General features: G+C 42.9%; 1 protein-coding gene across 1 annotated transcript in view; it reads left to right on the top strand.

The window, feature by feature from the left end:
- Positions 1 to 25,015, top strand: part of LOC128698921 (receptor-type guanylate cyclase gcy-28) — a 153,780-nt gene that overhangs the window by 97,273 nt on the left and 31,492 nt on the right. The window contains exon 4 of the mRNA XM_070090405.1: positions 3,072 to 3,181. Within this exon, the coding sequence (XP_069946506.1) occupies positions 3,072 to 3,181 (110 nt within the window). The remainder of the gene's footprint in view (positions 1 to 3,071; positions 3,182 to 25,015) is intronic.

Raw genomic sequence — 25,015 nt, 5'->3', positions numbered from 1 at the left:
GGCACTCCTAGGAAGGCAGCGCAGTGATGACACACTGTCTTCTTGCACTCCTAGGAAGGCAGCACAGTGATGACACACTGTCTTTTGGCACTCGTAGGAAGGCAGCGCAGTGATGACACACTGCTCCTGGCACTCCTAGGAAGGCAGTACAGTGATGACACACTGTCTCCTGGCACTCCTAGGAAGGCAGCACAGTGATGACACACAGTCTCCTGGCACTCCTAGGAATGCAGCACAGTGATGACACACTGTCTCCTGGCACTCCTAGGAAGGCAGCACAGTGATGACACACTCTCTCCTGGCACTCCTTGGAAGGCAGCACAGTGATGACACAGTGTCTCCTGGCACTCCTAGGAAGGCAGCACAGTGATGACGCACTGTCTCCTGGCACTCCTAGGAAGGCAGCACAGTGATGACGCACTGTCACCTGGCACTCCTAGGAAGGCAGCACAGTGAAGACAAAGTGTCTCCTGGCACTCCTAGGAAGGCAGCACAGTGATGACACAGTGTCTCATGACACTCCTAGGAAGGCAGCACAGTGATGACACACTGTCTCCTGGCTCTCCTAGGAAGGCAGCACAGTGATGACACACTGTCTCCTGGTACTCCTAGGAAGGGAGCTCAGTGATGACACACATCTCTGGCACTACTAGGCAGGCAACTTAGTGATGACACAATCTCCTGGCACTCCTAGGAATGCAACACAGTGATGACACAGTCTCCCGGCACTCCTAGGAAGGCAACGCAGTGATGACACAGTCTCCCGGCACTCCTAGGAATGCAACACAGTGATGACACAGTCTTCTGGCACTCCTAGGAAGGCAGCACAGTGATGACATAGTCTCCTGTCACTCCTAGGAATACAACACAGTGATGACACAGTCTCCCGGCACTCCTAGGAAGGCAACACAGTGATGACACAGTCTCCCGGCACTCCTAGGAAGGCAACAGAGTGATGACACAGTCTTCTGGCACTCCTAGGTAACTAGTTTGAGCTTCTGCACTTCATGTAACTCAACAGGGTAGATAATAAGCAGAAAATGTTCTGAGGAAAGGGTGAATATGCGTATGTTGCCTCGAGTCTGCAACACCCGAACAATGGGAAGGCTGTCACCTCTCTTTTTATTTTTTTGCCTAGTAAACGTGAACACAAAAGCAATGTGCTGCTAACCTCTTCTATAGAACAGTTACATAGTGGGGGCCAAAGCCAGCTATGTTTCCCTGTCATAATACACCACTTAGATGGGTTACTGAGTGTTTAGATGTGTCAGACACCAGAGATGGGAGACTTCAGGTAATGAGGATGTCGTCAAGTATTCCAAGAAGGTTTTGTCAGCCACTGGAGGTTTACAGGCTTCCTTGAACCACGAGAGGTTCACAGGTTTCCTTAAGAGCTACAGTAGTTGTTACTTAGGAATTTTTCAGCATCTCACCAGAGGATATCGCAAACACTGTTGGGACAAGTGTAGAAGTTTTCAAGAGGAATCTGGACAGGTCCAGACAAGCACCAGACGAGCCTGGCCCAAGGCCGGGCGCGAAGAGTAGAAAAACTCTCGAAACTTATCAAAAGTATATCAAAGATATACCAGAGATGGGCTGTGGGAGTAATGCACTTGTAGAGAGAAACATTTGCACATAATTCACTACCTTGCCCCCATATATATATATATATATATATATATATATATATATATATATATATATATATATATATATATATATATATATATATATATATATATATATATATATATATATATATATATATATATATATATATGTATATAACTAAAGTGTCAGTGCTCAATAATAACCCATAAACTAACAAAGTCAGGAGATTAATTGATCTGTATATTTCGATCCTCTTCTGGGACCCTCTTCAGCATGTACTTAAGTAATGAACAAGAATACCATTTCTTACATTTCCGCTCAGAGTCAAACACCTGGAGAACAAGTTCGTAATATTTCATACGATAAATCAGCCAAAGATCCGGCAACGTGGCAAATGATAAATTAGACACATGTGCAAAACCTTGGTGTCGTTATTGTGGAAACGTTTCGCCACACAGTGACTTCATCAGTCCTGTACAGAGGCGAATGATTGAAGATTAGGAAGAGTTTGACGTAATCAGTCCCTCAGCCTGGAGTCGATATAATCAATTCTTCACAATTAGGGGATTGATTACCTCAAACTCTTCCTAATCATCAGTATTCTTCTCTCTAGTGGACTGAGGAAGACACTTGCCCAAGTGTTACACATGAACCATTTATCTACACAGCAAATAACTAAATAACTGAATAAACTTGTATAATATAATTTACTGTGTTTGATCTAAGATATTGTCTTGAATAAAAAAATCGTTCACTACAATTTAAACAGGAAAAACTGCACTTATTCCAGTGAATTGTTGCAGAATGTTGCAAATAAGGTGCTTTAAAAAGTGCGAAATAGTGAAAATAATGTTGACGTTAATGTTGCATAGTAATTTACATAATTTATATTTATTTATGTTTTACATATAACAGTTCATTAAGATTCAAGCATGGAAGGCACTTTTTTTTTTCTAAGTAGCACTTAACCAGGAGTTCAGAGAAAGTTACAGGCGCTTGCTGCGCCTTACTGGCACTACAATAAATTCTCATGGTAAATACTCTGTTGTTGCTGCGGAGGCTGTGTGGCCCATCGTTTCTCTCGCTCGTTACATCAGAGGCAGCATCCTTGGAGGCGAGTCCTTCTAGTAGTCTGAGAGATCTGCTTTGAATGGAACACAGACCTCGTGTATATATTTTAAGTTGATGCAGGCAACGAGAATCACATCGGAATACTCAGTAACAGCCCACAAGGAGACAAAAACTCAGAAGATTAGTTGATCTGTATATTTCTGTCCCCTTCTGGGATCCTCTTCAGCAGATGAGAGAGAGAGAGAGAGAGAGAGAGAGAGAGAGAGAGAGAGAGAGAGAGTGTGTGTGTGTGTGTGTGTGTGTGTGTGTGTGTGTAAACACTTCTGCCTCACCTACAGCTACAAAACATGACTCACCATGTTGTTCTGGGTGTGGTGGTGTTCCTACAGCTAACGTGGTTCCTCCTTGGTTCACTGGTAACATCTCCATCGACGCCAGGGGTGACAGGAAGGCAGACTACTCACTCCTAGACATGAACCCCGTCACTGGCATCTTCGAGGTCAGTAAATAACCATTATATATATTTTCTCTATCTCCTTTTTCATTCATGATCTACATAATATGCTGCTTGTCACTTTATTTTTTTCCAGCTTTACGCTAATTATATTTTCGTCTTTCCTTTATTTATATCTGAGTAACGTATTATTAATCAAGCTTAAAAATATCTAATGTATTTTTTTAAGGAAATAAATGTAATTATTACATGTGCTGAGGCGTTTCTCTTTTCTTATACAATTATTTACTAATTAATAATTTTTCCCTCTACCTTCCACCTGATTCCAGATTTAGGGAGAATTTGCATATAAATCTAGTCTTTTTCACTTCATTTTTTAAGGTATAAGAATATTAATAATAAAAATCTTATATATATATATATATATATATATATATATATATATATATATATATATATATATATATATATATATATATATATATATATATATATATATATGCAATAGGATCACAGTAAACAGGTGATTTCAGAATATGCAAAACAACCACTCTAAAAGAATAGAGAAATTCCAAGCGCTTTCGTGACTACTCACATTATCAAGGAACTATGAAAGTAAAGCATCCAAGGAAGCTATATAAGGGGTCTGGCCAGCACCTCATTATCAGATCCCACAACGGTTAAACACGTGACGCGCGCCGACCCAACTTGGATAGGTCCTTTGCACAACTCACCCACAAACTATTCTACCCAAGAAAATTTAAAAATTATTATTTGTCCATTGTATTATTAAATTCTTCCCAAATTCTATTAATTATAAATGGATCTAATTTATATAAACCAAAGGAAATATTCATATTATTGTCAAAACTGCTTTTTATGAAACAAGATTCAATTATATTCCTGTCGACCATGGACTTGCTTGATACTACTTTCTCAACTTTTTGAAAATCAATTGGATGGTTAAAATCTCTTACATGAATAAATAGAGCATTGGAATCTTGTCCAGTTCTAATGCTATATTTATGTTGTTTTAATCTTAGTTCGAGATTTTTACCAGTTTGACCGTAATAAACTTTATCGCAAATTTTACAAGGAATCTTATAGACACATCCATCAGCATTTTGGGGGGAATTCTTTATCAAAAGTTTTTTTACTGTATCAAGATTTTTGAATACAACTTTAATACTTTTTACAATCCAAAAAGGGACAACCAGCCTTATTCAACTAAAAATATGTTGGTTCTCCCTTACCATGAAAACTTGGTTGATATGCCTTCTCTTCTTAAGACTTTTAATATTAAAGTTGTATTCAAAAATCTTGATACAGTAAAAAACTTTTGATAAAGAATTCCCCCCCAAAGTTTATTACGGCCAAACTGGTAAAAATCTCGAACTAAGATTAAAACAACATAAATATAGCATTAAAACTGGACAAGATTCCAATGCTCTATTTATTCATGTAAGAGATTTTAACCATCCAATTGATTTTCAAGTTGAGAAAGTAGTATCAAGCAAGTCCATGGTCGACAGGAATATAATTGAATCTTGTGTCATAAAAAGCAGTTTTGACAATAATATGAATATTTCCTTTGGTTTATATAAATTAGATCCATTTATAATTAATGGAATTTGGGAAGAATTTAATAATACAATGGACAAATAATAATTTTTAAATTTTCTTGAGTAGAATAGTTTGTGGGTGAGTTGTGCAAAGGACCTATCCAAGTTGGGTCGGCGCGCGTCAGGTGTTTAACTGTTGTGGGATCTGATAGTGAGGTGCTGGCCAGACCCCTTATATAGCTTCCTTGGATGCTTTACTTTCATAGTTCCTTGATAATGTGAGTAGTCACGAAAGCGCTTGGAATTTCTCTATTCTTTCAGAGTGGTTGTTTTGCATATATATATATATATATATATATATATATATATATATATATATATATATATATATATATATATATATATATATATATATATATATATATATATATATATATATATATATATATATATATATATATATATATATATATATGTATATATATATATATATATATATATATATATATATATATATATATATATATATATATATATATATGGCAAACAATTTGTACAATCAGTATCGAAAAATGTTTGAAAAGAATTAAATTGGTACGAATTTTTAAAAGTATTTCAGTGTAGAAAATAAATTTGATTAAAGGACATGTATGTTTTCCATTAACCAGTCTACGTATACACCGTAAACCCAGAGTCCTGATGTCACGTCTTTAAAATACAGAAATAGTTTGTGTTACCTTTTTATCGGATATTTAGAATTATGATGGATTTTATTAAGATCGTCAGTGTCAATTATGCTGATAAATCCTTCTCGTAATCCTTCTGTCATGTATATGATGATTATTTGGGATACCTGTGAGGTTGTCATTACTTTGGGATACCCTTGAGGGTATCAACGAATTATGATACCTCTGATAAATAGGGTGTAAGATCCTGATAAATAAGGTGCAAGATCCTAATAAATAGGGTGTAAGATCCTAGTAAATAGGGTGTAAGAGCCTACTAAATGGGAAATAAGATCCTATTAAATGGGGTGTAAGACTCTAAATGGGAAGTAAAACCTTACTAAATAGGGTGTAAGACCCTAAATGGGGGATAAGACCTTACTTAATGGGGTTGTTTGACCTTATTAAATGGGATATAAGACTCTTAATGGAATGTAAGACTCTAAATGGGGAGTAAGTCCCCACTTAATGTGGTGTTAGACCTAGGTGGTACCAGCCAGTGAATCACCTGCTGAACGGGTCGTCACCACTACCTCTGCCAACACGTCTGTAACACGATCGAGCTTCAAGCAAATAGGGTACGACTGACTGCCTTCACCTCAACAATGGGAAATCACTCTTAACTATGCAGTTTGATTATCGTGTAGAGTTCAAGGACTCTCCACTTTGGTTGAGCCTCGGTCATTAACGCCGCAACTCACCGGTAACTAACGTCAACAATGGTACACTGACACCATGAACGGTGCAATAATATCAAGAACGGTACACTGACAACAACAGTATATACTAACCTCAAGAACAGTACAATAACATCAAAAACAGTACATTAACATCAACAACGCTACAATAACAGCAAAAACGGTACAATAACATCAAGAACAGTACAATAACAGAAATAACGGTACTTACTGAAACTGAGGTAATCTCTTAGTGGACATACACTGAGATATACACCTTCCGGCTGTATAGTTTTCTCTCAGTATATACAGATATATGCGCCTCTCAGTATACATACATCTCTCAGAGTATATACAAATCCCAGTGTATATAAACCGAGAGACCTATACCTCTTAGTGTGTATTAAACTCTCGGTTTGTATACACTAAGAAATTAAAAGTGTTCTTAGAAAAGAGTTTCCCTTGCTTAGACACCCTGGGTGTGTCTGTGTACACTCGTACGATATGTAACAGAAACTGTCATATTTGTTCAAAGAATTTATAAAGTCCACCAAAAGAGCTCTGTTATCTTACGTATTATAATTATTATAAGGATTCTGAATGTACCTCAAAAAGGGTCTGATATCTTATAAATTAAAATCCCATGACGTCAGATCCACTTCACTGATCTTAGCTTCTTATTCCTATTACGTCGCTTCACAACTGACGACCCAAGATTTCCAAACGACTGATGTCACGTCAGGTTGAATAGGCTAGACATCACATCCTACTGATGTAAAGCATAAAACGATATACTCTTTGCTGTCTCTCACTCATTAAATTCTTTAGTACTTTTGACCTGTCATAATCTATAATATTTTCGACATTAAAAGAAAAGAAATAGAATAAAACTGAACCTCGCTCATTCGCCTCAGTCTGGAACTTAGACCACCAAGCGTAATTAATGGTCTGACTGCTAATGGCTCTGCAATTAGACCAGTAAATATGAATCATTGAATCTCAGCCACCCGAAGACCCAGAATACTCTTCCAGTTTAGTTCTTACAACAGCTGGAAGCTGGAGGTTGTTTCTTACTACTGCTGGAGGCTGGAAGGTTGTTTCTTACTACTGCTGGAGGTTGGAAAGTTGTTTCTTACTACAGCTGGAGGCTAGAAGGCTGTTTCTTACTACTGCTGGAGGATGGAAGGTTGTTTCTCACTGCTGCTGGAGGCTAGAAGGTTGTTTCTCACTGCTGCTGGAGGCTAGAAGGTTGTTTCTTGCTACTGCTGGAAGATGGAAGGTTGTTTCTTACAATTGCTGGAGGTGGGAGGGTTGTTTCTTACTACTGCTGGAGGCTAGAAGGTTGCTTCTTACTACTGCTGGAAGCTGGAAGATTGTTCTTATTGCTGCCGGAGGCTGGAATGTTGTTTCTTGCTGTTGTTGGAGGCTGGAAGGATGTTTCATACATTAATCTTAACAATAATACATAAATAAATAAAACTAGAGCCAGTTCACCCGGTCCATCTCAGGTGTATGGTCTGTGAAGGATGAACATCAAAAGAATTTACTCGGAGACGCAGAGAGCTTTGAGAATCCTCCAGCATAATTAGAAACCACGTTTGATCCTCAAAATTGAAATTACGAGTGGTTAAAGCACATGAGTGTTTTATAAAGCCACGAGAAAGAGTGGAAACACAAATTAACACTTAGTAGTACTGTGTCGAGGTAACGTGTCTCTGTATGTGACGCAAGAAGGAAGTATTGTATGTACTATGAGTTTCGTGGTGTCGACTTAGCGATCACCAGAAAGTCAAGAAATAATTAATCTTCACTCCTCTTCATATAAATATATGTCGTGCCAAATAGGTAAAATTGGTCAGTTAGCAAGAACTCATTTAAAAATTAAGTCCTTTTTTTTTTTTTTTACACAGGGTTTGACAAGGTTAAGGATCCCTAGGTTTATTGACAAGCTATTTACAGGTTAAGGATTCCTAACTTTATTGGCAAGTTAAGAGCTGTTACCTACATCAGCTCGTTTGAAAGCATTTTTATTGTTATGAGACATACAAGTAGGGAACAGGATGAAGTTGGAGCCATCTGTGGGCCAGCACTTTCATTTCTATAATTTTCTCTTATACGTTTAGACATATATATATATATATATATATATATATATATATATATATATATATATATATATATATATATATATATATATATATATATATATATATCAGACCTATAACATACATATATAACATCTATCAAACCTACACACATACATGTCTAACATCACCCTACCCCTCCTCATCCCACACACCTACACCCACCGTCTCCCCACCCACCCCAACCCACCCTAACCCACCCCACCCACCCCAACCCACCCCACCCACCCCAACCCACCCCACCCACCCCAACCCACCCATGTATCTCACTGGTGAATATCTTACAGACAAGTCGTGTAGTGAGCCTGGCGGCTCAGAAAGCACCAGAGCTCAAAATGATGTATTCAGTTCCCCCAGAATAGCTGTTATCCTGTCACAGGAATACTGCAGTAGTGTGTGATGGGAAGAGGTATCCCTCTCTTGTCATTAACCAACGGTAGTGTGTGGTAGGGAGAGGTATCCCTCTATTGTCATTAGCCAGCAGTAGTGTTTGGTAGGGAGAGGTATCCCTCACTTATCATTAACCAGCAGTAGTGTGTGGTGGGGAGAGGTATTCCTCACTTGTCATTAACCAGTAGTAATGTGTGGTGGGGAGAGGTATCCCTAACTTATCATTAACCAGCAGTAGTGTGTGGTGGGGAGACGTATTCCTCACTTGTCATTAACCAGTAGTAGTGTGTGGTGGGGAGAGGTATACCTCACTTGTCATTAACCAGTAGTAGTGTGTGGTGGGGAGAGGTATACCTTAGTTATCATTAACCAGCAGTAGTGTGTGGTAGGGACAGGTATCCCTCACTTATCATTAACCAGCAGTAGTGTGTGGTGCGGAGAGGTATCCCTCTCTTGTCATTAACCAGTAGTAGTGTGTGGTGGGAGAGGTATCCCTCACTTGTCATTAACCAGCAGTAGTGTGTGGTGGCGACAGGTATCCCTCACTTGTCATTAACCAGCAGTAGTGTGTGGTAGGAACAGGTATCCCTCACTTGTCATTAACCAGCAGTAGTGTGTGGTGGCGACAGGTATCCCTCACTTGTCATTAACCAGCAGTAGTGTGTGGTAGGGACAGGTATCCCTCACTTGTCATTAACCAATAGTAGTGTGTGGTAGGGACAGGTATCCCTCACTTGTTATTAACCAGCAGTAGTGTGTGGTGGGGACAGGTATCCCTCACTTGACATTAACCAGCAGTAGTGTGTGGTAGGAACAGGTATCCCTCACTTGTCATTAACCAGCAGTAGTGTGTGGTAGGGACAGGTATCCCTCACTTGTCATTAACCAGCAGTAGTGTGTGGTGGGGACAGGTATCCCTCACTTGTCATTAACCAGCAGTAGTGTGTGGTGGGGACAGGTATCCCTCACTTGTCATTAACCAGCAGTAGTGTGTGGTAGGGACAGGTATCCCTCACTTGTCATTAACCAGCAGTAGTGTGTGGTAGGGACAGGTATCCCTCACTTGTCATTAACCAATAGTAGTGTGTGGTAGGGACAGGTATCCCTCACTTGTTATTAACCAGCAGTAGTGTGTGGTGGGGACAGGTATCCCTCACTTGACATTAACCAGCAGTAGTGTGTGGTAGGGACAGGTATCCCTCACTTGTCATTAACCAGCAGTAGTGTGTGGTGGGGACAGGTATCCCTCATTTGTCATTAACCAGCAGTAGTGTGTGGTAGGGACAGGTATCCCTCACTTGTCATTAACCAGCAGTAGTGTGTGGTGGGGACAGGTATCCCTCACTTGTCATTAACCAGCAGTAGTGTGTGGTAGGGACAGGTATCCCTCACTTGACATTAACCAGCAGTAGTGTGTGGTAGGGACAGGTATCCCTCACTTGACATTAACCAGCAGTAGTGTGTGGTGGGGACAGGTATCCCTCACTTGTCATTAACCAGCAGTAGTGTGTGGTAGGGACAGGTATCCCTCACTTGTCATTAACCAGCAGTAGTGTGTGGTAGGGACAGGTATCCCTCACTTGACATTAACCAGCAGTAGTGTGTGGTGGGGACAGGTATCCCTCACTTGTCATTAACCAGCAGTAGTGTGTGGTGGGGACAGGTATCCCTCACTTGTCATTAACCAGCAGTAGTGTGTGGTAGGGACAGGTATCCCTCACTTGACATTAACCAGCAGTAGTGTGTGGTGGGGACAGGTATCCCTCACTTGACATTAACCAGTAGTAGTGTGTAGTAGGGACAGGTATCCCTCACTTGACATTAACCAGCAGTAGTGTGTGGTAGGGACAGGTATCCCTCACTTGATATTAACCAGCAGTAGTGTGTGGTAGGGACAAGTATCCCTCACTAGACATTAACCAGCAGTAGTGTGTGGTAGGGACAGGTATCCCTCACTTGTCATTAACAAGCTGATAACTTCAAAATTATTGACTGAGAATTCTGGAAGAAAGTTCAGAATCTGTTTGTTAACAGCACTGTTGTTGTTTGTGTTTGTTAACAGCACTGTTGTTGTTTGTGTTTGTTAACAGCACTGTTGTTGTTTGTGTTTGTTAACAGCACTGTTGTTGTTTGCGTTTGTTAACAGCACTGTTATTGTTTGTGTTTGTTAACAGCACTGTTGTTGTTTGTGTTTGTTAACAGCACTGTTGTTGTTTGTGTTTGTTAACAGCACTGTTGTTGTTTGTGTTTGCTAACAGCACTGTTGTTGTTTGTGTTTGTTAACAGCACTGTTGTTGTTTGTGTTTGTTAACAGCACTGTTGTTGTTTGTGTTTGTTAACAGCACTGTTGTTGTTTGTGTTTGTTAACAGCACTGTTGCTGTTTGTGTTTGTTAACAGCACTGTTGTTGTTTGTGTTTGTTAACAGCACTGTTGTTGTTTGTGTTTGTTAACAGCACTGTTGTTGTTTGTGTTTGTTAACAGCACTGTTGTTGTTTGTGTTTGCTAACAGCACTGTTGTTGTTTGTGTTTGTTAACAGCACTGTTGTTGTTTGTGTTTGTTAACAGCACTGTTGTTGTTTGTGTTTGCTAACAGCACTGTTGTTGTTTGTGTTTGTTAACAGCACTGTTGTTGTTTGTGTTTGTTAACAGCACTGTTGTTGTTTGTGTTTGTTAACAGCACTGTTGTTGTTTGTGTTTGTTAACAGCACTGTTGTTGTTTGTGTTTGTTAACAGCACTGTTGTTGTTTGTGTTTGTTAACAGCACTGTTGTTGTTTGTGTTTGTTAACAGCACTGTTATTGTTTGTGTTTGTTAACAGCACTGTTGTTGTTTGTGTTTGTTAACAGCACTGTTATTGTTTGTGTTTGTTAACAGCACTGTTGTTGTTTGTGTTTGTTAACAGCACTGTTATTGTTTGTGTTTGTTAACAGCACTGTTGTTGTTTGTGTTTGTTAACAGCACTGTTGTTGTTTGTGTTTGTTAACAGCACTGTTGTTGTTTGTGTTTGTTAACAGCACTGTTGTTGTTTGTGTAACCAATACATGTTTACTTACGTACATTCATTTATTAAGAAAGAAGAGGCTGGAGGAAGAGTGTTGTGGTCCGGGAGATGCAACACAACAGAAGAGCATCTTTACACTTCTGTTCCAGAAAAAAGAATTGAAAGAAAGAATAAGAAGAATAAAATAGAAAGAAATAGAAGAGAAAGAATAGCTTAGAAAGAATGACTTTATGTTTTCTCGTATCAGGAGAAGGAAAGTATGAAGATGAGAGAGAGTGAGGGATGCTGGGGGAGGAGTGAGGGATGCTGGGGGAGGAGTGAGGGATGCTGGGGGAGGAGTGAGGGTTGCTGCGGGAGGAGTGCGGGATGCGGGGGGTGGAGTGAGGGCTGCGGGGGGAGGAGTGGGGGGGGCTGGGGGAGGAGTGAGGGATGCTGGGGGAGGAGTGAGGGATGCTGGGGGAGGAGTGAGGGTGGCTGGTGGAGGGGTGAGGGATGCTGGGGAGGAGTGAGGGATGCTGGGGGAGGAGTGAGGGATGCTGGGGGAGGAGTGAGGGATGCTGGGGGAGGAGTGAGGGATGCTGGGGGAGGAGTGAGGGATGCTGGGGGAGGAGTGAGGGATGCTGGGGGAGGAGTGAGGGATGCTGGGGGAGGAGTGAGGGATGCTGGGGGAGGAGTGAGGGATGCTGGGGGAGTAGTGAGGGATGCTGGGGGAGGAGTGAGGGTGGCTGGTGGAGGGGTGAGGGATGCTGGGGGAGGAGTGAGGGTGGCTGGGGGAGGAGTGAGGGTGGCTGGGGGAGGAGTGAGGGATGCTGGGGGAGGAGTGAGGGATGCTGGGGGAGGAGTGAGGGATGCTGGGGGAGGAGTGAGGGATGCTGGGGGAGGAGTGAGGGATGCTGGGGGAGGAGTGAGGGATGCTGGGGGAGGAGTGAGGGATGCTGGGGGAGGAGTGAGGGATGCTGGGGGAGGAGTGAGGGATGCTGGGGGAGGAGTGAGGGATGCTGGGGGAGGAGTGAGGGTGGCTGGTGGAGGGGTGAGGGATGCTGGGGGAGGAGTGAGGGTGGCTGGGGGAGGAGTGAGGGAGGCTGGGGGAGGAGTGAGGGATGCTGGGGGAGGAGTGAGGGTGGCTGGGGGAGGAGTGAGGGTGGCTGGGGGAGGAGTGAGGGTGGCTGGGGGAGGAGTGAGGGTGGCTGGGGGAGGAGTGAGGGTGGCTGGGGGAGGAGTGAGGGTGGCTGGGGAGGAGTGAGGGTGGCTGGGGGAGGAGTGAGGGTGGCTGGAGGAGGAGTGAGGGTTGCTGGGGGAGGAGTGAGGGTGGCTGGGGGAGGAGTGAGGGATGCTGGGGGAGGAGTGAGGGTGGCTGGGGGAGGAGTGAGGGATGCTGGGGGAGGAGTGAGGGAGGCTGGGGGAGGTGTGAGGGTGGCTGGGGGAGGAGTGAGGGTGGCTGGGGGGAGGAGTGAGGGTGGCTGGGGGAGGAGTGAGGGTGGCTGGGGGAGGAGTGAGGGTTGCTGGGGGAGGAGTGAGGGTGGCTGGGGGAGGAGTGAGGGTGGCTGGGGGAGGAGTGAGGGTGGCTGGGGGAGGAGTGAGGGTGGCTGGGGGAGGAGTGAGGGATGGCTGGGGAGGAGTGAGGGTGGCTGGGGGAGGAGTGAGGGATGCTGGGGGAGGAGTGAGGGTGGCTGGGGGAGGAGTGAGGGTGGCTGGGGGAGGAGTGAGGGTGGCTGGGGGAGGAGTGAGGGTGGCTGGGGGAGGAGTGAGGGATTCTGGGGGAGGAGCGAGGGATGCTGGGGGAGGAGTGAGGGATGCTGGGGGAGGAGTGAGGGATGCTGGGGGAGGAGTGAGGGTGGCTGGTGGAGGGGTGAGGGATGCTGGGGGAGGAGTGAGGGTGGCTGGGGGAGGAGTGAGGGTGGCTGCGGGAGGAGTGAGGGTGGCGGGGGGAGGAGTGAGGGTTGCTTGGGGAGGAGTGAGGGATGCTGTGGGAGGAGTGAGGGATGCTGGGGGAGGAGTGAGGGTGGCTGGGGGAGGAGTGAGGGTGGCTGGGGGAGGAGTGAGGGTTGCTCGGGGAGGAGTGAGGGATGCTGGGGGAGGAGTGAGGGATGCTGGGGGAGGAGTGAGGGATGCTGGGGGAGGAGTGAGGGATGCTGGGGGAGGAGTGAGGGATGCTGGGGGAGGAGTGAGGGATGCTGGGGGAGGAGTGAGGGATGCTGGGGGAGGAGTGAGGGATGCTGGGGAGGAGTGAGGGTGGCTGGGGGAGGAGTGAGGGCGGCTGGGGGAGGAGTGAGGGTGGCTGGGGGAGGAGTGAGGGTTGCTGGGAGAGGAGTGAGGGATGCTGGGGGAGGAGTGAGGGTGGCGGGGGGAGGAGTGAGGGTGGCTGGGGGAGGAGTGAGGGATGCTGGGGGAGGAGTGAGGGTTGCTGGGGGAGGAGTGAGGGATGCTGGGGGAGGAGTGAGGGTGGCTGGGGGAGGAGTGAGGGTTGCTGGGAGAGGAGTGAGGGATGCTGGGGGAGGAGTGAGGGTGGCTGGGGGATGAGTGAGGGTGGCTGGGGGAGGAGTGAGGGATGCTGGGGGAGGAGTGAGGGTTGCTGGGGGAGGAGTGAGGGATGCTGGGGGAGGAGTGAGGGTGGGGGGAGGAGTGAGGGATGCTGGGGGAGGAGTGAGGGTTGCTGGGAGAGGAGTGAGGGATGCTGGGGGAGGAGTGAGGGTGGCTGGGGGAGGTGTGAGGGATGCTGGAGGAGGAGTGAGGGTTGCTGGGGGAGGAGTGAGGGTTGCTGGGGGAGGAGTGAGGGTTGCTGGGGGAGGAGTGAGGGTTGCTGGGGGAGGAGTGAGGGATGCTGGGGGAGGAGTGAGGGATGCTGGGGGAGGAGTGAGGGATGCTGGGGAGGAGTGAGTGAGGGATGCTGGGGAGGAGTGAGGGATGCTGGGGGTGGAGTGAGGGATGCTGGGGGAGGAGTGAGGGATGCTGGGGGAGGAGTGAGGGTGGCTGGGGGAGGAGTGAGGGTTGCTGGGAGAGGAGTGAGGGATGCTGGGGGAGGAGTGAGGGTGGCTGGGGGAGGAGTGAGGGATGCTGTAGGAGGAGTGAGGGATGCTGGGGGAGGAGTGAGGGATGCTGGGGGAGGAGTTAGGGATGCTGGGGGAGGAGTGAGGGATGCTGGGGGAGGAGTGAGGGTGGCTGGAGGAGGAGTGAGGGATGCTGGGGGAGGAGTGAGGGATGCTGGGGGAGGAGTGAGGGATGCTGGGGGAGGAGTGAGGGTGGCTGGAGGAGGAGTGAGGGATGCTGGGGGAGGATTGAGGGATGCTGGGGGAGGAGTGAGGGATGCTGGGGGAGGAGTGAGGGATGCTGGGGGAGGAGTGAGGGATGGCTGGGGGAGGAGTGAGGGATGCTGGTGGAGGGGTGAGGGATGCTGGGGGAGGAGTGAGGGAAGCTGGGGGAGGAGTGAGGGATGCTGGGGGAGGAGTGAGGGTTGCTGGGTTGTAGTGAGGGATGCTGGGGGGGAGTGAGGGTTGCTGGGGGAGGAGTGAGGGTTGCTGGGGGAGGAGTGAGGGATGCTGGGGGAGGAGTGAGGGATGCTGGTGGAGGGGTGAGGGTTGCTGGGGGAGGAGTGAGGGTTGCTGGGGGAGGAGTGAGGGATGCTGGTGGAGGGGTGAGGGAGGCTGGTGGAGTAGTGAGGGAGGCTGGTGGAGTGGTGGTGGATCCTGGGGGAAGGGAGGGGGAATGCTGCAAGAAATTATCAACTTTACGAGGGAAAGGCTGCCTCTCCTCCCTTCCCCCCCACCACCATGACATATCGACGCCTTCCCCCACCAATACCCCCAGCAACACCTGTCTCCCCACCACTATCCCAAGCTACACCTGTCTCCCCACCACTATCCCGAGCTACACCTGTCCCCCTACCACTTTCCCAGCAAGACCTGCCTCCCCCACCACTTCCCCCAACAAGTCTCCCCACCACTACCCCAGCAACAACTGTTCACATGTTCATCTCTTGTTCACCGACAACTTCACTCTTAACAGCAGGTTATTAATTACAATGTTCAAGTATTTACTTTCAATAACATCGTTTAAAATCTAGTTATATTTTTATACGTTATTTACACGTTGCTGAAAAACAAATGTAATCTGCAGACAGATTATATTTTTCCACGTTGTTGTCTTCGTAGTTCAACGTTTGTGTGTGTTTGTGTTTGTAATGCAGTGTTTGTGTTTGTAATGGATTGTTTGTGTTGGTAATGGAGTGTTTGTGTATGTAATGGAGTGTTTGTGTTTGTAATACAGTGTTTGTGTTTGTAATGCAGTGTTTGTGTTTGTAATGGAGAGTTTGTGTTTGTAATACAGTGTTTGTGTTTGTAATGGAGTGTTTGTGTTTGTAATACAGTGTTTGTGTTTGTAATGCAGTGTTTGTGTTTGTAATGGAGAGTTTGTGTTTGTAATACAGTGTTTGTGTTTGTAATGGAGTGTTTGTGTTTGTAATACAGTGTTTGTGTTTGTAATACAGTGTTTGTGTTTGTAATACAGTGTTTGTGTTTGTAATGGAGTGTTTGTGTTTGTAATACAGTGTTTGTGTTTGTAATGGAGTGTTTGTGTTTGTAATGCAGTGTTTGTGTTTGTAATGCAGTGTTTGTGTTTGTAATGCAGTGTTTGTGTTTGTAATGCAGTGTTTGTGTTTGTAATGGAGTGTTTGTGTTTGTAATGGAGTGTTTGTGTTTGTAATGCAGTGTTTGTGTTTGTAATGCAGTGTTTGTGTTTGTAATGCAGTGTTTGTGTTTGTAATGCAGTGTTTGTGTTTGTAATGCAGTGTTTGTGTTTGTAATACAGTGTTTGTGTTTGTAATGGAGTGTTTGTGTTTGTAATGGAGTGTTTGTGTTTGTAATGCAGTGTTTGTGTTTGTAATACAGTGTTTGTGTTTGTAATGGAGTGTTTGTGTTTGTAATGGAGTGTTTGTGTTTGTAATACAGTGTTTGTGTTTATATTGGAGTGTTTGTGTTTGTAATGGAGTGTTTGTGTTTGTAATGGAGTGTTTGTGTTTGTGATGGAGTGTTTGTGTTTGTAATACAGTGTTTGTGTTTGTAATACAGTGTTTGTGTTTGTAATACAGTGTTTGTGTTTGTAATGGAGTGTTTGTGTTTGTAATACAGTGTTCGTGTTTATATTGGAGTGTTTGTGTTTGTAATGCAGTGTTTGTGTTTGTAATGCAGTGTTTGTGTTTGTAATGCAGTGTTTGTGTTTGTGATGGATTGTTTGTGTTTGTAATGCAGTGTTTGTGTTTGTAATGCAGTGTTTGTGTTTGTGATGGAGTGTTTGTGTTTGTAATGCAGTGTTTGTGTTTGTAATGCAGAGTTGGTGTTTGTAATGGAGTGTTTGTGTTTGTAATGCAGTGTTTGTGTTTGTAATGCAGTGTTTGTGTTTGTAATACAGTGTTTGTGTTTGTAATGGAGTGTTTGTGTTTGTAATGCAGTGTTTGTGTTTGTAATGGAGTGTTTGTGTTTGTAATGGAGTGTTTGTGTTTGTAATGGAGTGTTTGTGTTTGTAATGGAGTGTTTGTGTTTGTAATGGATTGTTTGTGTTTGTAATACAGTGTTTGTGTTTGTAATGGATTGTTTGTGTTTGTAATGGATTGTTTGTGTTTGTAATGCAGTGTTTGTGTTTGTAATGGATTGTTTGTGTATGTAATGGAGTGTTTGTGTTTGTAATACAGTGTTTGTGTTTGTAATGCAGTGTTTGTGTTTGTAATTAAATGTGTGTTTGTAATGTCGTGTAATGCAATTTGTATGAGTTCATAATTCAGCTTGTAAGGAAGCAGTAATGTCTCCAAGACCTGACTCATACTTCCTGGCTACTCTGCTTGTACATCCCGTGGTGTGAGGTCGTACACCTCGTGTTCACAGGTCGTCTCACTGGCGTCAGACAGTGAGTTTCCGGCCAAGACCTTGTGCACATGTCTTCTCGTCGGAGGGGCCAGAATATTTTCTGCCCAGAGTTTCCTCGATTTCCTCCCGTCACTAAAAGTCGCTCTGCTACCTGCGCACCCAGTCTTACGAACCCGTCTACGTCCTACGTCCAATCCTTTGCGTCCAGCTTCTCAAACTATTGCATTAATTGCTTCATCCTTCATCAGATCCAGACTCATACACTGGACTTCTGCATATTAAGCGTAAAGCTTTAACTTCCTACTGTCAACAAAGCTCATTCATGGCAGTGAGCTTGACTGTGGGAAAGTTGGAAGCTTACTCACCCGACTAAAGCTACTGTTGTTAGCTTATTCCTCACAATAGAAACCATGATGTGGCTCTGTATTACAAGATGACCCGCTCAGAAAAAGGGAATAGAAATTAGCAGTGTTTTCCCGTCATGATCTATCACACAGGAAGGTGTGTAATGAAACGTATCGGGCAGATCCCGAAGACTTCAGTAATGTGGTGAGGATATCGTTGAGGAATCAGCAGGCACGACACCTTCAGAAGTCTGGTTTCAGCAGAGGTGGAGTTGTTGCCATTTTGGAGTTACCTCTCAGGGCGGCTTCTCTAGGGACTCTTGAAGACGAGGAATTAAAGAAGAGGCCGACTTGGCAACGTTCCGCTCTTTGTAGAGCTCTACACAGGGCGAAACTTCGCCGCAGTATAACCTTCTACATCATGGTTTCGTCGGCATTGTCTTCTGTTCTGAATCCTGAGGATACAGGATACAGATGGTGTGGGTCATAGCGGGAGTCACCATGGTTTTGTCGGTGCTGCCATCTTGCTGTGTTCAGCTTGAGGTGACTGCTGGTTCTGTCAGCTTTAGCGGCGTCGACCTGGTGTTGGGACCTCGCTGCAGCTGCTGCTGCTGCTGCTCCTGTCTGAATTATGCAGCTGATGCCGAAGGGAGTTGACACCTCCGTGGGTGGAGGACAGGTCAAAGGTGATGGTGGTAATGGTGACTGAGGCATCACTGCAACAACAATTTTAAGATATCGTGTTATTGCTATTAAACTTAAGAAAAAATATGAATTGCATTTCTAAAAGAAACCCAAAAAATTAATATAACAAAGTTCATTGATAAAATAAATTTTGAGGGGACTGGTAAAAATTATTAGTTCCAGACGGCTCTTGCAATTATATAATAAAAAGTAATAACGTTCAATAAATATAATTTCTATTTAAAAATCATTTGAAAATAGTTAATGACTCAAGATAATTATTCTAAAATAGTTTCCTTAATTACTTTCGTAAATATTATTTATCTCGCCCATAAAATAAGAGAGACACAGACACCAGTCACAGTGTATATATATACACTGTGAAGTGTATGTCTCTCAGTGTATATACACTGTGAAGTGTATGTCTCTCAGTGTATATACACTGTGAAGTGTATGTCTCTCAGTGTATATACACTGTGAAGTGTATGTCTCTCAGTGTATATACACTGTGAAGTGTATGTCTCTCAGTGTATATACACTGTGAAGTGTATGTCTCTCAGTGTATATACACTGTGAAGTGTATGTCTCTCAGTGTATATACACTGTGAAGTGTATGTCTCTCAGAGTATATACACTGTGAAGTGTATGTCTCTCAGTGTATATACACTGTGAAGTGTATATCTCTCAGTGTATATACACTGTGAAGTGTATGTCTCTCAGAGTATATACACTGTGAAGTGTATGTCTCTCAGTGTATATACACTGTGAAGTGTATGTCTCTCAGAGTATATACACTGTGAAGTGTATGTCTCTCAGTGTATATACACTGTGAAGTGTATATCTCTCAGTGTATATACACTGTGAAGTGTATGTCTCTCAGTGTATATACACTGTGAAGTGTATGTCTCTCAGTGTATATACACTGTGAAGTGTATGTCTCTCAGTGTATATACACTGTGAAGTGTATGTCTCTCAGTGTATATACACTGTGAAGTGTATGTCTCTCAGAGTATATACACTGTGAAGTGTATGTCTCTCAGTGTATATACACTGTGAAGTGTATGTCTCTCAGTGTATATACACTGTGAAGTGTATGTCTCTCAGTGTATATACACTGTGAGGTTTATGTCTCTCAGTGTATATACACTGTGAAGTGTATGTCTCTCAGTGTGTATACATTGTAAGGTGTATGTCTCTCAGTGTATATACACTGTGAAGTGTATGTCTCTCAGTGTGTATACATTGTAAGGTGTATGTCTCTCAGTGTATATACACTGTGAAGTGTATGTCTCTCAGTGTGTATACATTGTAAGGTGTATGTCTCTCAGTGTATATACACTGTGAGGTGTATGTCTCTCAGTGTATATACACTGTGAAGTGTATGTCTCTCAGTGTATATGCACTGTGAGGTTTATGTCTCTCAGTGTATATACACTGTGAAGTGTATGTCTCTCAGTGTATATGCACTGTGAAGTGTATGTCTCTCAGTGTATATACACTGTGAAGTGTATGTCTCTCAGTGTATATACACTGTGAAGTGTATCTCAGTCTCTCAGTGTATATACACTGTATAGTGTACATCAGAGTGTATACACACACTGAAGTGTATATCTCTCAGTGGGTATACACACTGAAGTGTATATCTCTCAGTGGGTATACACACTGAAGTGTATATCTCTCAGTGGGTATACACACAGAGGTGTATATCTCTCAGTGGGTATACACACTGAAGTGTATATCTCTCAGTGGGTATACACACAGAGGTGTATATCTCAGTGTATATACACTGTGAAGTGTGTCTCTCAGGGTATATACACTGTGAAGTGTATATCTCAGTGTATATACACTGTGAAGTGTATATCTCAGTGTATATACACTGTGAAGTGTATGTATCTCAGTGTATATACACTGTGAAGTGTATGTATCTCAGTGTATATACACTGTGAAGTGTATATCTCAGTGTATATACACTGTGAAGTGTATATCTCAGTGTATATACACTGTGAAGTGTATATCTCAGTGTATATACACTGTGAAGTGTATATCTCAGTGTATATACACTGTGAAGTGTATATCTCAGTGTATATACACTGTGAAGTGTGTATCTCAGTGTATATACACTGTGAAGTGTATATCTCAGTGTATATACACTGTGAAGTGTATATCTCAGTGTATATACACTGTGAGGTGTATATCTCAGTGTATATACACTGTGAAGTGTATATCTCAGTGTATATACACTGTGAAGTGTATATCTCAGTGTATATACACTGTGAAGTGTGTATCTCAGTGTATATACACTGTGAGGTGTATATCTCAGTGTATATACACTGTGAAGTGTGTATCTCAGTGTATATACACTGTGAGGTGTATATCTCAGTGTATATACACTGTGAGGTGTATATCTCAGTGTATATACACTGTGAAGTGTGTATCTCAGTGTATATACACTGTGAGGTGTATATCTCAGTGTATATACACTGTGAGGTGTGTATCTCAGAATATATACACTGCGAGGTGTATGTCTCTCAGTGTATATACACTGTGAGGTGTATGTCTCTCAGTGTATATACACTGCGAGGTGTATGTCTCTCAGTGTATATACACTGTGAGGTGTATGTCTCTCAGTGTATATACACTGTAAGGTGTATGTCTCTCAGTGTATATACACTGTGAGGTGTATGTCTCTCAGTGTATATACACTGTGAAGTGTATGTCTCTCAGTGTATATACACTGTGAGGTGTATGTCTCTCAGTGTATATACACTGTAAGGTGTATGTTTCTCAGTGTATATACACTGTGAGGTGTATGTCTCTCAGTGTATATACATTGTAAGGTGTATGTCTCTCAGTGTATATACACTATGAGGTGTATGTCTCTCAGTGTATATACACTGTGAAGTGTATGTCTCTCAGTGTATATACACTGTGAAGTGTATATCTCAGTGTATATACACTGTGAAGTGTATATCTCAGTGTATATACACTGTGAAGTGTATGTATCTCAGTGTATATACACTGTGAAGTGTATGTATCTCAGTATATATACACTGTGAAGTGTGTATCTCTCAGTGTATATACACTGTGAGGTGTGTATCTCAGTGTATATACACTGTGAAGTGTGTATCTCAGTGTATATACACTGTGAAGTGTGTATCTCAGTGTATATACACTGTGAAGTGTATATCTCAGTGTATATACACTGTGAAGTGTATATCTCAGTGTATATACACTGTGAAGTGTGTATCTCAGTGTATATACACTGTGAAGTGTATATCTCAGTGTATATACACTGTGAAGTGTATATCTCAGTGTATATACACTGTGAAGTGTGTATCTCAGTGTACATACACTGTGAAGTGTGTAAGGTATCTCAGTGTATATACACCGTAGAGTGTATGTCGCAGTGTATATACACCGTGGAGTGTATGTCGCAGTGTATATACACTGTGAAGTGTATGTCGCAGTGTATATACACCGTGGAGTGTATGTCGCAGTGTATATACACCGTGGAGTGTATGTCGCAGTGTATATACACCGTGGAGTGTATGTCGCAGTGTATATACACTGAGAGGTGTATATCTCAGTGTATATACACTGTATAGTGTACATCAGAGTGTATATACACTGTGAAGTGTATATCTCTCAGTGTATATACACTGTGAGGTGTATATCTCAGTGTATATACACTGTAAGTGTGTATGTCTCAGTGTATATACACTGTGAGGTGTATATCTCAGTGTATATACACTGTGAAGTGTATATCTCAGTGTATATACACTGTGAGGTGTATGTCTCTCAGTGTATATACACTGTAAGGTGTATGTCTCTCAGTGTATATACACTGTGAGGTGTATGTCTCTCAGTGTATATACATTGTAAGGTGTATGTCTCTCAGTGTATATACACTATGAGGTGTATGTCTCTCAGTGTATATACACTGTGAAGTGTATGTCTCTCAGTGTATATACCCTGTGAAGTGTATGTCTCTCAGTGTATATACACTGTGAAGTGTATGTCTCTCAGTGTATATACACTGTGAAGTGTATGTCTCTCAGTGTATATACACTGTGAAGTGTATGTCTCTCAGTGTATATACCCTGTGAAGTGTATGTCTCTCAGTGTATATACACTGTGAAGTGTATGTCTCTCAGTGTATATACACTGTGAGGTGTATGTCTCTCAGTGTATATACACTGTGAAGTGTATGTCTCTCAGTGTATATACCCTGTGAAGTGTATGTCTCTCAGTGTATATACACTGTGAAGTGTATGTCTCTCAGTGTATATACACTGCGAGGTGTATGTCTCTCAGTGTATATACACTGTGAGGTGTATGTCTCTCAGTATATATACACTGCGAGGTGTATGTCTCTCAGTGTATATACACTGTGAAGTATATGTCTCTCAGTGTATATACACTGTGAAGTGTATGTCTCTCAGTGTATATACACTGTGAGGTGTATGTCTCTCAGTGTATATACACTGTGAATTGTATGTCTCTCAGAGTATATACACTGTGAAGTGTATGTCGCAGTGTATATACACTGTGAAGTGTATGTCTCTCAGTGTATATACACTGTGAAGTGTATGTATCTCAGTGTATATACACTGTGAAGTGTATGTCTCTCAGTGTATATACACTGTGAAGTGTATGTCGCAGTGTATATACACCGTGGAGTGTATGTCGCAGTGTATATACACCGTGGAGTGTATGTCGCAGTGTATATACACCGTAGAGTGTATGTCGCAGTGTATATACACCGTGGAGTGTATGTCGCAGTGTATATACACTGTGAAGTGTATGTCTCTCAGTGTATATACACTGTGAAGTGTATGTCTCTCAGAGTATATACACTGTGAAGTGTATGTCTCTCAGTGTATATACACTGTGAAGTGTATGTCTCTCAGTGTATATACACTGTGAAGTGTATGTCTCTCAGTGTATATACACTGTGAGGTGTATGTCTCTCAGTGTATATACACTGTGAAGTGTATGTCTCTCAGTGTATATACACTGTGAAGTGTATGTCTCTCAGTGTATATACACTGTGAGGTGTATGTCTCTCAGTGTATATACACTGTGAAGTGTATGTCTCTCAGTGTATATACACTGTGAAGTGTATGTCTCTCAGTGTATATACACTGTGAAGTGTATGTCTCTCAGTGTATATACACTGTGAGGTGTATGTCTCTCAGTGTATATACACTGTGAAGTGTATGTCTCTCAGTGTATATACACTGTGAGGTGTATGTCTCTCAGTGTATATACACTGTGAGGTGTATGTCTCTCAGTGTATATACACTGTGAAGTGTATGTCTCTCAGTGTATATACACTGTGAGGTGTATGTCTCTCAGTGTATATACACTGTGAGGTGTATGTCTCTCAGTGTATATACACTGTGAGGTGTATGTCTCTCAGTGTATATACACTGTGAGGTGTATGTCTCTCAGTGTATATACACTGTGAGGTGTATGTCTTTCAGTGTATATACACTGTGAAGTGTATGTCTCTCAGTGTATATACACTGTGAGGTGTATGTCTCTCAGTGTATATACACTGCGAGGTGTATGTCTCTCAGTGTATATACACTGTGAGGTGTATGTCTCTCAGTGTATATACACTGTAAGGTGTATGTCTCTCAGTGTATATACACTGTGAGGTGTATGTCTCTCAGTGTATATACACTGTGAAGTGTATGTCTCTCAGTGTATATACACTGTGAGGTGTATGTCTCTCAGTGTATATACACTGTGAAGTGTATGTCTCTCAGTGTATATACACTGTGAGGTGTATGTCTCTCAGTGTATATACACTGTGAGGTGTATGTCTCTCAGTGTATATACATTGTAAGGTGTATGTCTCTCAGTGTATATACACTGTAAGGTGTATGTCTCTCAGTGTATATACACTGTGAAGTGTATGTCTCTCAGTGTATATACACTGTGAAGTGTATGTCTCTCAGTGTATATACACTGTGAGGTGTATGTCTCTCAGTGTATATACACTGTGAGATGTATGTCTCTCAGTGTATATACACTGTGAAGTGTATGTCTCTCAGTGTATATACACTGTGAGGTGTATGTCTCTCAGTGTATATACACTGAGAAGTGTATGTCTCTCAGTGTATATACACTGTGAAGTGTATGTCTCTCAGTATATATACACTGTGAGGTGTATGTCTCTCAGTGTATATACACTGTGAAGTGTGTCTCTCAGTGTATATACACTGTGAAGTGTATGTCTCTCAGTGTATATACACTGTGAAGTGTATGTCTCTCAGTGTATATACACTGTGAAGTGTATGTCTCTCAGTGTATATACACTGTGAAGTGTGTCTCTCAGTGTATATACACTGTGAAGTGTATGTCTCTCAGTGTATATACACTGTGAAGTGTATGTCTCTCAGTGTATATACACTGTGAAGTGTGTCTCTCAGTGTATATACACTGTGAAGTGTATGTCTCTCAGTGTATATACACTGTGAAGTGTATGT

The sequence above is a fragment of the Cherax quadricarinatus genome, chromosome 31 (genome assembly GCF_038502225.1).
Source record: "Cherax quadricarinatus isolate ZL_2023a chromosome 31, ASM3850222v1, whole genome shotgun sequence".
Lineage (NCBI taxonomy): Eukaryota > Metazoa > Arthropoda > Malacostraca > Decapoda > Parastacidae > Cherax > Cherax quadricarinatus.
The sequence above is the reverse complement of the archived record's forward strand: the minus strand, read 5'-3'. Positions and strand labels throughout refer to the sequence as shown.